The sequence below is a fragment of the Acanthopagrus latus genome, chromosome 11 (genome assembly GCF_904848185.1).
Source record: "Acanthopagrus latus isolate v.2019 chromosome 11, fAcaLat1.1, whole genome shotgun sequence".
Lineage (NCBI taxonomy): Eukaryota > Metazoa > Chordata > Actinopteri > Spariformes > Sparidae > Acanthopagrus > Acanthopagrus latus.
The window spans coordinates 6,419,639-6,435,160 of NC_051049.1; the positions used below are offsets into that span (position 1 = coordinate 6,419,639).

The 15,522-nt window shown below is 39.6% G+C and overlaps 1 protein-coding gene across 6 annotated transcripts in view; it reads right to left on the reverse strand.

Annotated features, from left to right (window-relative positions):
• The window catches only part of LOC119028909 (cyclin-dependent kinase-like 5), a 40,494-nt gene extending 26,036 nt beyond the window's left edge, over nt 1-14,458 (reverse strand). For 5 of the 6 annotated variants that reach the window (XM_037115354.1, XM_037115353.1, XM_037115352.1 and 2 more), the window contains exons 1-3: nt 14,314-14,458; nt 10,916-11,137; nt 8,191-8,225 (exon numbers count right to left, since the gene is read on the reverse strand). In XM_037115354.1, the coding sequence (XP_036971249.1) occupies nt 8,191-8,225; nt 10,916-10,979 (99 nt within the window). In that variant the 5' untranslated portion in view covers nt 10,980-11,137; nt 14,314-14,458. Of the gene's footprint in view, nt 1-8,190; nt 8,226-10,915; nt 11,138-14,205 lie in introns of all 6 variants that reach the window. The other variant, XM_037115351.1, reaches the window with a different exon arrangement.
• Nucleotides 14,459-15,522: the final 1,064 nt, after the last annotated feature.

A 15,522-nucleotide genomic window follows, 5' to 3' on the forward strand; every position in this document is an offset into this window, starting at 1 on the left:
AGAAGCATTTGGTTTTAGTTTAGAGCGCTGCCTTTACCTGTCAATCATTCACCACACCTATCTTTGAGATCTGGGCGTGACTATCTTGTCCTAGTTTCTTTGTCTCCTTGGTCCCTCTTCTCCAGTCGTGGTATATATTATTTCATGGACTACACACCAAGTTGTCATGGCCACAGTGACCATGTTTTATTGGACGTGATACACTTAATGGTGCCTGCATGAGGCCAGACCTCACTGATGGGCCGTAAATGAAAGTGACCATAAGTGAAACTGCAGGGCGCTAAAATAAAAAGCTTGATGCAGTTGAAATGTCCACAGCTTGAAGTTCTGAAATGTATCAACTCCAATGAGGCAATGACACTTTATTTCAAAATTAAATATATTTGATTCATTGAGTTACAGTTCACTATCAAAAGCTACACTGTATTTAAAAGGTAAATGTAAATGTGATCACTGCTGGTTTTCAATGAATCTTGTCATAGTGTAAAAATGCAAATCCATAATGTTTCTTAAATCAGCAATTTTATGCTCTGTACAATATTTAGAATTTATTTTGTAGCCAACATTTAAGATGCTGACTTCAGCCTGCTGCAGGTTACAAGCCTTTCTCTCGTTGCTATTCATAATGTAATCTAAATATAATACAATGCAGCATGCATGATGCATGATGCATGATGCACTACCTCATGGGATCTCAAGTGCTCTGAAACTTTCAGCCAGAGCATTTTGCATATTGAAATTCTCTTGTGAAAATTAAGGGGAACGCAAACGCAGAATGCAACATGAATGTGTTTACCTGGACGATTAACATGTTCACAGCGCAGCTTTGACACCTGCTGCTTCTGTATGTTTTCTGTCAACACTGTAAAGGGATCTTATTTTATATGTGCTGTGAGTCAAGCAGGCAATTAGGTAAGGAGGCAACGAGCCTAAATACCGTCAACAAAAACAAACATAGCAGGTGTACGTTTATCCAGAACAATGTGGGTGTACACAGTCTCTACTTTTTCTTTTGATATGGAAAAGAGACATCTTCTCTGATTTTCTTTTTAAATGACTCCTCTCACACACCTGCTCAGAAATCTCCTCCAAGATGTCTTTGTGTAGCAGTCATCACATACTACTATGTAACACTGATTTTCTTAGTAACTTGAGGGGCCTTTCATGCTGTCCTGGAGGTTTATGACATCTGCACTCATGCCTCTTCTCCTCTATGAGCAGATACTTTTGCATTGATGCAAACTACTTTAAGGAGTGTATTCACTCTCTGGCTGAGATCCAGTGATAATATGGAGCCAGACCACCTCCGCAGCCAGGGCCAGGGCTTTTCATAAAGAGGCTTAATTCCATAAATCTCCCACGGTTAATGAAAACACATGACGGATAATTCACTGCTTCAGATCTTCCAAACTGAATCATTTAAGCGCGACTGAGGGGACGAGGGGCCCGATGCTGTCAATGTTTTACCTCCGTGTCGTCAGAGCGGCTGGAGAAACCAGTTCACGAGATGATAAGCCACTCAGTTAACTGTGCATTCCTCTGAGGTGCACCACGCTGAAATAAAAACTCACCACTGCTATGTTTACCCTCTGTCTTCTACATTTCCCAAACCGATGAATGCCAAAAACCTGCCAATAGCCATGCACAAGCCTTATCCAGGATTTAGATTAGCTGCGAGAGAGAAGCCTTTGTATTTGACTCACTTCAGAGGGAAAGTTTCAGCTTAGACACACAATGTTTGGTTTGTAAATCAACTTGTCCCAGAGAGTTGGGTGGGAGGTCTTACAACAGCAGTGAAACTACTGATAAACCGATTCAACGACCCTGAAAAAGCAACAACAGAATTTACCACTTCCATTGTTTCTTTCTTGTTTGTTTTTCAGTGAATTCAACAGTATCATTTCTGTTTAATTCGCAGGCAAGGTGAGGTTTTTTGGTCTGCACACAATTAAACGCAAGATAAACTCCTGAACTACGAGCCACCCCAGCCCACACAAAGTGAATATGCAGTACTCTTTTATATCAGAAGATTTGAGTTCTGAATTCACACTGTATTACTACACTTTCTGGGTCAGCAGAGAGCCAAACATAGGTTAACTTGCTCTGTAATCTAACATGAGCAAACATATCTTATGTGTCAATGAACCCGTGGCTGAACTGGAACAAGCAAGACGGTGGTTTCCCCCCTCGGCACTGATACGCTCAGTTTCGTCAACACAATGACTTAACAAGTGAAGCCTGCACCATATCGCAAAGTCTGGAGGATGGAGATGATGGCAGATGATACAAAATGTGTTTTTCCCCCGGAACACCTCCAGGACAAAAGGGGTATTTGCATGTATGTAATGTGTGCATACTTATTGCTTAGCAGATGAAAAACCACTGTCACTGTCAAAATCACTGTCTATGTTGGACTATTTTCCCTGATTATGTTTATTGTGCACAACAAGTCTGGTGAGATGGGCTGGAGAAGAGCTAGTTAGCTGGTAGCAACCAGTGGGAAGCAGAGTCCTGTGGAGTGTTTAGCTAACAAAGCTTGAACATTAGAGCTAACAGAGCATAAAGTTGAGTCTGTTAACCACGCGTTGATTTTATCCACCTGTCAGTCCACTAAAACACCATCTCTGCTCAGCCAACTGATATTTCAGTATCTGCTGTGATCATTGACGTCGGGTTCAACATCAAGAATCTATCGAATGTTTCCTATTTTACTTCGGTATCTGGTCATGAACTTAAGTATTAGACAAAATGAAATTCTGACTTGATGATTTCACTGACATGAAAATTGTGCACCAAATTTCATGGCAATCCATCCAGTAGCTGTTAAACCTGGTCTGTCTCCAGTCTGGTCCAAAGTAGTGGAACGACTGACTGATCATCATTACTATCCCTAGAGCCCACATTGCTGGGCATGGCTAAAAACCAGCGGATTTAGATTTTTAAAGATCTGATTAAGCTAAAAATTTAGATTTTTGAAGAGGTGCAAATTGACTTTAGAAATATCCACACTGGTGCTCGATCATGATGAAGTTCAGGGACAAAAGCCTCTTAATTAACTTACAATAAATTAGCATAATTCATGTTCTTTTCCTTTTTTTTTTGTATCAAACATCAACAGACGAGAGAAAAGGAACTGGAGCATCCCTGCGGCTCAGTTGGCATACGCAGCTGCAGTGTCCTTGAATCTACTGTAGTTTTCCCTTTATTTTCTGTCATCACACTACAACGGAACACTGTATTCCCATTAGAAAAAGAAATTAGTGAACCCAAACATGTTCTTTTGTTCTTTTTTTTATGATGCATTTAGATGGAAAAGAAATTAATAAAAGATGGGCCAGACCAACAAGACAAGAGCTCCTGCGTGTGTGCGTGTACTCTACCCTTTTGACATAACAGCATTTAGCAGCTTTCTGCTGGGTGCTCTAGTCGTCAAATTGCTGCGGCAAAATTGTGCAGGATGGCACAGAAGTGTCTCCAGGTGACAACAACAACTGAAAGTTAGCGTATGGCTGCAACATCACGCACCATATTCTATATATACTTTAGTCTGTATTCTGTCTGCCTACACTGCGCTCATGAATGGCTCTGGCTTCTAGATGTAAATCATCATATTACTGGATAATATATCGTTATTGTGATATGAGACTTTTCAATATTGTTACATTTTTATATTATAGTGTTGTGTTGTCTGTTTCTGGTCTTAAAGACTGTATTACAGTAAAAATATGTACTTTTCGGAACTAAATTTAGTAAGTTCTAGTGTATCTAGTCTATCAGATAGCCCTGGTCCAAAGGTCCTGTGCTAGCACTGTAAATGACACCAACAGCAATTCTGGTGACCATTTTTCTCTTATTTCCATATTTTTTTTGTTTTGAGTATGACTTTGACAGGAATCCGTTGAACTTACTGCATTGCACCTTTAAATGTGTAAACTATTTTGAAAACTATGATCTGCCACGACGAGTAAAAAGTCAAAAAGAGGCAACAATCATTCCTAACAAAAAGCCCCAGTGTCATTATGGTGGCACAGGACAGCACGGGCTCATTCACATTTAAGTCTTAATATATAACTGGATATCAAAAAAATAAATAAAAATAGCAGTTGGGCTTGTAAAGAATTACAATCATCATCCCAAATCTTCTTAGACCATCAAGGCAACAACAGTGACGATGAAAAGATTTTACCTGAAACATCCAAACAATATCATCAAAACTTGTCTCTTGTCTCTCTCTGTCACTTCCTTATGTCACACTACAACCACCAGCTGACTCTTAAATCTGTTCAGATATTATAAACCATACGTGGGGGTACACACACAGTAATCCAGCAGCCTCTTTAACGTATTCAGATTAGGCTGGAAATGGGGGGGAAATTGACAGTGCATAGAATGTATTTCCATCCATTCTATATCTGTCCCCAGATCGTTATGGGATCTAATTACTCCTGTTAAACACATGCACTGTATGAACCAAATTTGAGGGGCGTGTCACTGGTGAAATAAGTACGTTGTGTAAGCACAAGCAGCTGCGACTAAGCAGCAGTTGTTACAGCCATTTTCTCTGGCCAGTGCACTTGCACGGCCCATAGTCACACAGCACCATCAAACCCCTGGTAGGCTATGTGTTATTCTGCTTTGTAAGTGTCAACACATGCGTGTGCGTGTGTGTGTGTGTGTGTACTTGACTGTGTGCCCAGTTATGTTATGCACACATAATTATGCAGCATAGATCTGTGAGTTTGCTCTTGAAAAAAAAAAAAAAAACCATGTCAGTTCATTCACACTAACAATACAATATTTTCCAGATGGCACTGGTCCATATTGATCTGCAGCCAGAGAATTCATCCTCCTGTGCTTTCACACGTCAGGCAATAAAGTTACCAACAGATATTCTATCAGAACTGCATATATTATGGATTTGCCAACACACACACATACACACAGACCCACGGAAGAGTAGCAAAATGTCAGGCTGTTGGGGGATTGTTATTCCTTTGTCACATGCAGGAGAAATAATGGAGCTGTAATGAGCTTATTAAAAAGACATTCAAAATTTGTATCAAATCAAGTATTAAAAAAACGCAGCTAACAAACACCCTCTCTAAATGTTTTTACAGCACTGTGACTACGTTGCGGACACAAACCAATTAGCACTGTTCTTGACGGGTGACAAACCCATTCCTCCATTATGGCCATTAGGATAGTAAAACCTTCTGAGATCAAGAGTAACTACTTTGATAAGTTTGGCGAGTCACTTAACAGAGTAATTAGTTAATTCTTTCATCTTTAACTGATTTGTTGTCGTCTGCACTGTAGATTATCAAAAGCTGCTTCAAATTATTTCTTTTAGCCACTTGGCAAAAGACCAAGCTGATAAACACAACACTGTCATATTCCACCCAGATTAATATGGTGAATGATACGAGGTAATTATCTGTCTTTTAAGCTGTTAAACTTTGAGCCTTGTTTGTTGTTTGGTGCTGGACAGAGAACACCGTGGTTTTATTGGGGCATTTACTGAGAACAGCGTCCTGCCGTAGCTCTGGTTATAGTACCAGTGAGACTGAACGCACATTAGCAAAGTTGAGTGATTATTTTTTGTGGGTTCATCCTAATGAATGACTCCTTTCACCTCACACATAGTCATTTAAACACCTGTTAATATAAAATATTAATACTTTAGTTTAAAATCTGTATCAAAGGTCCTATATTACGCCCTTTTCTCAGGTTCATACTCGTGTGTGAGCTCTCTGTTTTAACTCCTGTGTCTTTAAAGCTCTCCTCCTGAAAAGCCCAGTCTGCTCTGATTGGTCAGCTCTCACACGCCTGAGCATTCACCACCTGCTATATTTCCACAAGAACTCCTCCATGGCAATTACAGCCCTGTTGGGGGCGGCGACTATATGATTGTGACATCACAGCTTTACATGAGTTCTGACAGCTCACACTTTCTATGTGCATTTCTCTTTGGACAGATTGTTTCGATAATTATACATTATCCAAATGGCCCCTAACATGCAAACACTTAATTTCACTACAATATGGGACCTTTAATTGGTGTTTTTGACCACTGTAGTGAAGCAAGCTAAAAAACAGAGGATTGCCATTTGCAGTGTGTTATAATAAAGCTCAGTTGCATATTAAGATGCTAACATTATCTGAAAAAAAAAAAAAAAAAGGCAGAGTAACAGATTTGCAAATGAAGCCACTACATAATGGACCATTCATGTTTTATTAAGTCTTATGCATTAGCAGCACAAATGCACTGTGGCCATGTGGAGAATATGGTGTTCATTCTCTACTGAGACCGCATTTAAAGGGTACTGGATTATTGAAGCAGATTTCAAAATCGAGAAAATAAATCATATAATATATCTGTCGATATTATTCATTCATGCTCAAATAATATCGGACCAGCTGATTTATCTGTTTGGCTCTATTGTCGCCTGTTCTGTTAAACCTTACAGCCTTTAAACAAGTGTTCATGAGGAAAAATAAAATCTTCCTCCTAAATGATGAATATTAGAGATTATGGTGACGATGATGGATTTTCGCACAAATAAACACATTGATAGAGTGTCAGAGACAAAGCAAGAGCCTCCGTCTGTTGTGTGGTACAAACTGAGGTCTATTGATGTGAGTTCTGTTGAATAAAAATGGAGACATTGGCATTTGCAGCTGCATAGGCCTGAGATCAATCAGTCTGAATAATAAAGCCCAGTAATTATAGGCTGTGATTCCGGCTTACAGCAGGCCTTTCTTCTTTTTCCCCTCACTTCTGAGATCTTGCTCAACATCAAGTCTGGTGCTGTTGTCTTTTACAATTCTGACACTTAAGCTAACTGGCTCACATTAGGAACCTGGCTAATGGATACTCCGAGTAAGGTCATTGCTGCAATAAACACGGCAATGAAGGCAGATGCACGGCAATCACAGAACAAGAAAAACATCAAGGATTTTGACGAGGGAGGCTCGGAAAGTGTTTTGTCTGTTTCCTGCAGATCTCTGCAAGTAGGAGGTAGTTAGTCTCTCTTATTCATGCTGGATTGCCGTCAATTCTTGGCGCAGCCTCTTCCTTAAATGGACTGAGATGACAAGGCTATTACTGCAGTGTGGGTCGTCTGCTATTCATGCTGCCTTTTTTTAAAATTGTATTTTATTTTTTTGCTTTGGTTCCTTATTCCTCTATACAAAAAAAGATAGGATAAACTATCAGAGCCATGTTTACATGAATGAAAACAAACGAAGTGGCTGAGTAGTGTTAGAATTAAATCTGACAAAGTTGTTGCCAATCAAAGCCGATCTTTCTCTCTGATGAACCCGAGTGGAGACAAAAGGACTTTAGCTAATTACCAAGCAGTCCGTGAGAGCCACTTAAGACATCACAGTGATTTAAAGGCACACGGCCACTGCAGTTATCTAAAGTGGAGTGACCAGGTGCATGAAAAAAACAAACCCCCTTTGAAAAACAATACACATTATGTCAACTATCTTTTCTTTTTTAAAAGATAAACACACAGAACACTGCAATCCCTGTGCTTTTTACTGTCAACAAAGAGAAGACCAAAACCAACAACATGTTTGTCTGACTCCCACTTTCTGAGCCTGTCACTGGTTCTCAGCCTGAATCTCACTGGTTTCTACTGAAGACGCACATCTTTATAAGTGTGTCCTGAATATAATTATATTTTTCAAAAAGTCTAAATAATGCCTTAAAACAACAGGACTATGTAGTTTGCAGCAAAAGTGACTAAAACAGGAATAAGGCGTACATTTATGAGGGACTATTTTCAGCTGTGGATGGATACACATTTGTTGCTCTAATGAGTATTTAAAGCACCAGATTTGGTGTATGCGGGGTTCACAAACATGGTAATGACTTTACATTTCCCCATGTGTAACAGCAGACACATTAAAAAGGGAGAGACAGATCCCTTAGCAACCAAACTGGAAAAGATGTCAGCCAGCCCATTCACTTAGATATGGGACATAGATAGGATGGGACGGTGCGCAGTTTCTGGACATGAATTGACACAAAAGTAGGCTATTCACTTCTTTGCATATACTCACAATACATAAGAAAAATATCAGATCCTTTAAAACCTTTGACTTTCAGCTGTATAACAGTTTTCCTGTGCAGAAACACATAGTGTGACAAGATAGGGATTTGTGATTACGTGAAAATCTTACCTTGTGTCGGCACTTCAAAACAACACCATAGGCACCTGGAAAAAAAAGAGAGCAAGCCGCATGTTTAACCTCGATTAACCACAGCTAATCTTCTCATGAATATTCACAGTACTCTCCTGCTGCATTTCAAGTAGAGCCACTTCACTTAAAAACAGTCCCATGTGAAATAATAACAAAAATACAGCATAAAATCAGTTGATAAATGTTGATTTCTGAACAAAGAGTTTGTCAGTCTCACATAAGGCGAGTTGGCAAACAATGCTAACAAGTGCTAACAAATCCTGAAGCTACTGAGTGGTTTTAATCCCTCCATGTTCCTTCATAGTGAACGGGGTTTAAAATCCCACTTCTTTTTAATGCTTCTCATATGTTCACATGAATTAAGGAAAAACATCTCCCACTATAAAAGGACAGGTGGCTCAGAAAGTAGGACACAAGTGTTGGCAAGCTACTGTAGTTCTGATGTTATCGACCCTGGCAGTCACACACACACTTCCCCTGAGGGTTTCAGAGGAATTCTTGGACTGAGCAGGCATATGACAAACTGCTCCGTGCTCCTTCATGAAGCACATCAGTGCTGCAAGAAGTCATCTGCAAGAGGCGGCTCTGATGCATCTGCATTCTGCTGGAGTTCAGACACCTACAAGCCTAAAACTGACAGACGCTGCTGTCTACTGCCGACCTGCAGAAGGTTGTGCCACCTTTTGACCAGACAGGTGGTTTTAACATGGTCACTAAAGACTGAATGTACTTTACATCATTGCCGATGATGTTTATGGATCGATTTTCAGACACTGATTTAGGGCTTATTTTCATAATTAAAAGTGCACCATGTAGTTCTGGAACAGAAATACAGAAACCCAGAAAGGTTATATCTAAAATAACAATAAGGCAATAATACAAACTGAGAAATATTCATCATTTCCATACTTGATGAATAAGCCGTCCTCAGAGGAAAATAAGGTCCCCTGAACACTGTTTGAAGCTGGACAGGTGGCAGGGTCCGCCACATACAAACAAAATGAAACTGTGTCGTCCTTTAAGGTCAGTTTGTTCATTCTCTTATCTAATTTTTTTAGTTTATTTAAGCCTGATAATCAATCAATGAAGATTTCTCTCTTTTCTGATTAGAATGTATTCCCCAAGGCTACATAGTGCACCTTTAAATGATTCATTGTTAAAAAGTAAAAAAAATGTATGAAAAAAAATCAAATGCTCATCACAGTTTTCCAGGAGTGACGTCTTCAAATTGATTAATTTGTCCAACCAACACTCAAAAAATCCAACAACTATTTGTAATAAATTACAAAGAAGAGCTGTAGAAGAAACTAGAAACCAGCAAATGCTTGAGCTTGAAAAATGACTCAAATGATTATAAAAATGGTTGGCCATTAGTTTTCCTTCAATCAATTGATTAATTGAAAAAATTGTTAGAGCTGTACATTTTGTTTCAGTAACTAATCCGTAACAGTAACAGTATTAAGACAGAATGTTCCTATTCTTATCATAATTTCTTGCTGGTGTAGTTGTGAGCATAGACTGTTTCCTTATTAATTTAATCACTAGCACAGGAAAATAGAGAAGTGGCTGCTGAAAGGCATTGGAATAATAAGCTAACTTAACAGAAAATGAAACGTAAAGACAAAGCAAAGTCGATGACAAGGACGATGTAAATCTACAATAACATATCTGCCATTTGTCAGCTTACTTATTTCCTAAGGACACTTGAAGGCATCAAAAGTGTCTTTAAAACCGTCCATAATCCATGAGGGGATGATAACATTCCATTAAACAAGAACATCACTTGTACAGAACGATTCTTCACGTTAATTTTCTTTTCTTAGACAAGCATCTGGATATAATTGCATAACATTCTGTGTACTGGTACTTTTAGTTGCGAGGCTGAGCCTACACACTGCACTAAATGATTAACAAAATCGACTGACTTCAAGATCACTGAGGAAAAATCTATGATGCTGGATCAAGTGGAGCGTACCGTGCCATGAGTGCACAGGCAGTAAGTTGAGCTGGACTGAAAAAAAAAAACTTCTACAACTAAAAGTGCTGACACCCTTCCAGACCGACTCATCTTTGGACAGGCGTTCAGCCTTCAGATTCCAGCTCAGAGTTTCCCTGTGTCTTCTGGAGATGCATTATACACACATTATAAAACTTCTACAATGTGGGAGTAGGAGTGTAAAATCTGGGCCAGGTGGGTGGCTTCACCTCAAGGCCTCTGCCACTTTCTATCAACCAAGTGGTTCAAAGAGAAATATAAACCACGAGAAGCATTTTGGAGGAATTTAAGTGTCAAATCACCTTCTGCCGTTGTGTTTTACAATGAAACTGAATCCCCCAAACCACCTCTTCATTTCTACCATAACAACACAAGAGTATGAATACTGGTCACAGCACCTAGCTTCAGGTTAGAATTCTTCATGATGATTAAATATTTTTTTAAATGTCCTTGACCTTATTGAGTTGTGCAATCATGAACGACAGACCAGGCTTTTAACAGCCTTGTTCCACTGGCAAATTGGACACAAACAATCAAATGATTGCTCACTGAAAAGCCCTGCAACGAATCTGTGAGTGTGCTACCTCACATGAAAAGCTGTGGCTGAAGACAAGACTAGACTAGACTAACGGTCACTGTCGCAATGAAATGTACAGAATTTACTTCACATCATTACATTGTGCAGCGGTATCAAATGACAGCGCTCACCTTCACCCACGATCCCAAGGACTTCAAATTTATTCATTACATCACCGATGTCAAGGATCTTCATGAAGTCGAAAGGTATGTTGCGGGAGGCACATGGAGCTCAGGCGGAGGAGGTCCAGCTACAGGATGGCAAGAGGCGGCCAGCTGTTGGCTCCCGAGGGGCGAGTGCCAGATGTGAGCCATAATATCCGACACATGCCTTCACCAGTTTCTCGCTTTTACCTGCACAAAAACACACCAAATCACATATACAGACAATATATATATGTCTTACCTTATAAAGTGAATCTGTCACATGCCTAAGCCAGATGTTAAATATGTTGTGAAATGGATTCACCAGCGTTGGAACGCTTACTTGTGAAACGTAATAGGTTACAGATTAGAATTGCAATTGTATTTTTCTTAAATCACAAATTACTTGTATTTTAATTAAATAGATTTCCTCATACCAGTATGTTGTATTCTATGTTGATATATTTGGTGAACAAGCATTTGTCATTTGTAACAAGATATGTTTTGATGTATTTGTTCCCTTCTCAGATTGCTGGTTAATTAATTTTTAATCTGTTAAATTTTTGACAGCGATGAATTGATAAATGAACAATCATTAACATCCCTATTACAGATAAGTAGTTCCCTTCTTAAAGGGATTTAAAAAGTAATGCCATTATTTTAATGACTACTTAATGTAACTTGTAACATCTGGTTGCTTTTTGATTCCTTACAGATGTTTTAAATTAAAGCGGAAATAAAGCATTTTGATACTGACAGCATTTTCAACTTTGGTACGTCGTACATAAAGACCTCTTTTGTGATTTCATCAGAAAATTATTGTCTAATTTCGAGCACGGAAATGCGTTCATCTTGTACGACATCGCGGCCGTCAGCCTCGACATGGTCCGCTGGTCGCAAGCATGGTGGACTCAGATCGCCCGCAGCAGTATGCACTGATTTGATTGGCAGACGAGAAGCAGCGCAAATTCAAACAAGAAAAGACACTAAAAACTGAAACTCTACAGCTCTGTTTCCTCGAGTTAAAAGGTCAATCCAAAGATTCAATATTCCCATTTGTTGAGGGATTTTAAAGATTAATTTTTAAAAAAGTCAAAATTAAAAAGATATCCTGACTTTTAATCCCCATAATAGATTTCTTCAAAAATACTGTAGCCAACAAACCCAAGAATGCAATTTCAAAATCATCTTTCACCACATGTTCCCTGCCTGATACATGCCCTCATCTGTCAAGCTCCATGCCCCAATTTTATGACACCGGTTTGCTGTCAAGCATTTGAAGTCTCAAGTCTTACAAAATCAAGTCTGACAATATAACTCAGACGACATCTTCAGGCTGAGCAGGCCGATTACTGGGGCAGATATTCAGCATTTTTTGTTTATCAGTGTTGTCTGTGTCCAATAGCTGATAAAAAAAATAAAAATTTTCTTCTCTGGCTCTGATGCAGCCTCCTCTCTTTGCCTGTAGTCACCACTACGTGGTCACACTCAATGTCCCACCCACTATCTGACTGGTTACACATTACAAGTAATGGCCTATAAACACTGAATAACGTGAATCCCCAGAGTAACTAGTAACTAAAGTTCTCAAGGGTGGAAGTATAAAGAGACAGAAACTGGAAATACTCGAGTAACGTTTGTTCAAAATTGTTCATTTGAAATTTAAATTTTGACACCAAGATTTTCATTTTTACTTCAAATGCATATCAGTTGCAGATATCGATCATAAAGATGACAAATAATCAGAAACACAAAAACCATAATGATCATTCCCTTCTGAGTGGGACTCAGTTGAGTGCTCCTTTACCATAAATAAGTAAATACAAAGCTGTCATGTTTCTTCCATAGTTTACTCTACCTTATGAAAATGATGGATAAAGATACCGTGAATCAGTGCTCCAAAGTTCTGGCTGTCTTTCCTACCTTTTTTTTGTAAGGTGAAACAGTATCAGATAATCTCGAAATGCGATCAAAGCATCTCCTCTGGTATCCACACACACTTTACTCTTATTGAATCAGATAAGACTCCAGATACCAAGGACTTGCGTAGCCTACTCACACTCCCAGCAGTCTCCTACGGTGCTGTGGGCACAGGAGCTGCTCATCAGTATGCAAAACCTCAGCACCAAAATAAACTCTGTCTCCCAGAGCACTAAACACCGCTGTGTGGTCTATTACTCCCTTATCTTACTCAGCCGAACGCCGTCAACACAGGTGAACTGATGGCAACTGTCGGTAAACTCGAGGAGTATGATACGAGGCTAAACATTAACGCTGGTGGATGCAGAGAAAATGCCTCTGGTCAGATGAGTGTGTTACCGTGCTTCCTCCATCTCCTCCTCATTTCACAGCCTACATGCAATGGCATGCAGCCTCTTTTTTTTCTTTTTTTTTTTGGTTTTTCGAGGGCAGATTTTTAAGCCAGCTACTCTCCAGGCCCAGACCCACAGGGCTCATATGATCAGGAATGCACTGTGCATTGCTGTGAGGATCATATATTTTGTCTCTATCAACAGAATGACTCATGCGTGGTAAAGGACTGGAGTCTGTGGAATCTAAAACACAGCACCTTTAAAAAACCTCCTCTTATGATCAATGCACAACCATTATTTTTCTGAATTGGGTTTATGATCATAACTGGGGGACAGTGGAAATATATTTTTTTTGGAGGGGGGGCAAAAACATGAGATCCAGCTCACAATGTCACTGCCTTTAGAGGTAAGTGGAGTACACACAAAATGAAAACAGCAGCAGCAACAACAGCAACAACAACAACAACCAGCAAACACTCACATTTATGTAAAAAATAAAAAAAATAAAAAATGACTCATTGTGGTAAAACATGAGGAAAAATAATTGCCTTCACACAAATATCTGCAATGCAACTTCTGCATGACAGCAGCCAACACACATGCGAGGGCGAGATGCTGCTCTTTAAAATGAATGTTTTTAACACAGACTCTGGCGAAGGCTGCACTGTGTGCGTGTGTGTGTGCGTGTGTGTGTGTGTGTGTCAGCTACGACTGCCCACAGAATGAATGTAGCTCCCACATTTTCAATGCAGAGCAGCAATAAATCCAACAAGTCGAACACACGGCTACACTCAACACAACTTAGTGCGAACGGTCTCACACTGACAGTTGTCCTAACGCGGACTAACTCCCGCTCAGTTAACGTTATAATGAAGCTAACATAGTTGCCCAGTGATTCACAAAACACACGAAACCCGCAAATTAGCTTAAAAAAAAAAAAAAAAGAGGTAAAAATACAAAACAAACCTCAAGCTTGGTAACGTCTCTTTTTCACAGGGAGCCTTGGAGAAGATATTCACATTGTAGCTGAAGCTCACAGTTCTTATCTTTATGATCAGTAAATAAACTACTCACTCAGTCACTGTTTGGGGAACAAAAATGATGGAACCGGGCCGATATATCCACCCACCAACGGAGATATTTTCATTGCAGCAGGCAGCTACAGTAACTGGATCGTGCGGTTGACAAGCTGCAAGCAGATCACCAGGCAACAGCTCGAGTGGCGTGACGGCAGCCAATCAGAACGCTCGGAGCGCTTGTTTATTCCGACGCCCCCTTCTTTTGGGCCAATCAGAGAGCGGAACGGCAATCGGGGGAGAAAAACTGTGCTGCGGTCTGAGGGTGTTTCGTATGAGGTGGGATATTATTGTTCTAATTTCTCAATTACATAATTCACAAGCTCACACCCCTGCTTTCAGCGTGATAGCATGGTTTACCTCGAGGCCACGTCAAAGTACTCCACGAGCAAAATTCACGTTATAAAGAAGGAGAAGAAGCAAATAAAACATAAATGATTGGGATCATTTCAGATCTGCCTTGCTCAGAGGTAGCATGTCGCAGTTTACACCTCGCCATTGGCTACAGGTTGCTGTGGGAGGAGTTCATGATTTTATTTTTATTTGTTTTATTTATCTGTTTTACTTTTTCCCTTGCAATTTTGTGCTTTCCCTGAATAAAATGTGCAATAAAAAGAAGAGATTTGCAGCTCAAAGCGGCCCCCTGACAGCTATGTTTGTCCAGATGACTTCACACATGATCAGTCTACAGACAGTCATGCTCAAAATCATTTTCTCCAGCTTATTCATTTGAGTTTCCATGTGAAAGTACAGCTCAGATAAACAGCTAAGAAATGAATCTTTTCTCTGTTAAGAAGGTCTTGCACCAGTTGCACCAAATATCCACTGAATAAGTTTAAATGCAGTAATTGCTATAAAACACTGTGATTATAAATGTTTTTGGTCAATAATGATCATATTTTTCCCACATTATCATCATGGATGGATAGATAATGAAAATATATAGCATTCAGCTCAGTATTGAAACATTTAAAAGGAGCATGTAGGAAAATAGAAAAGAAAAGTGCTCATGGGGTCCTCTTGAGTGAATGTTTATCCATGACCCCAACCCCACTCAGACCAAATAAGAGCTATTGACATCCTAAACACTTTGAGGATCTATACAGCTTTTTCCATGACTGTGGAACATGAAGATGAAACCATGCTGCCACCCACAGGACGAACCAAAAACTGAATAAATTAACCAGACTGTTTAATGGTTTCTTAA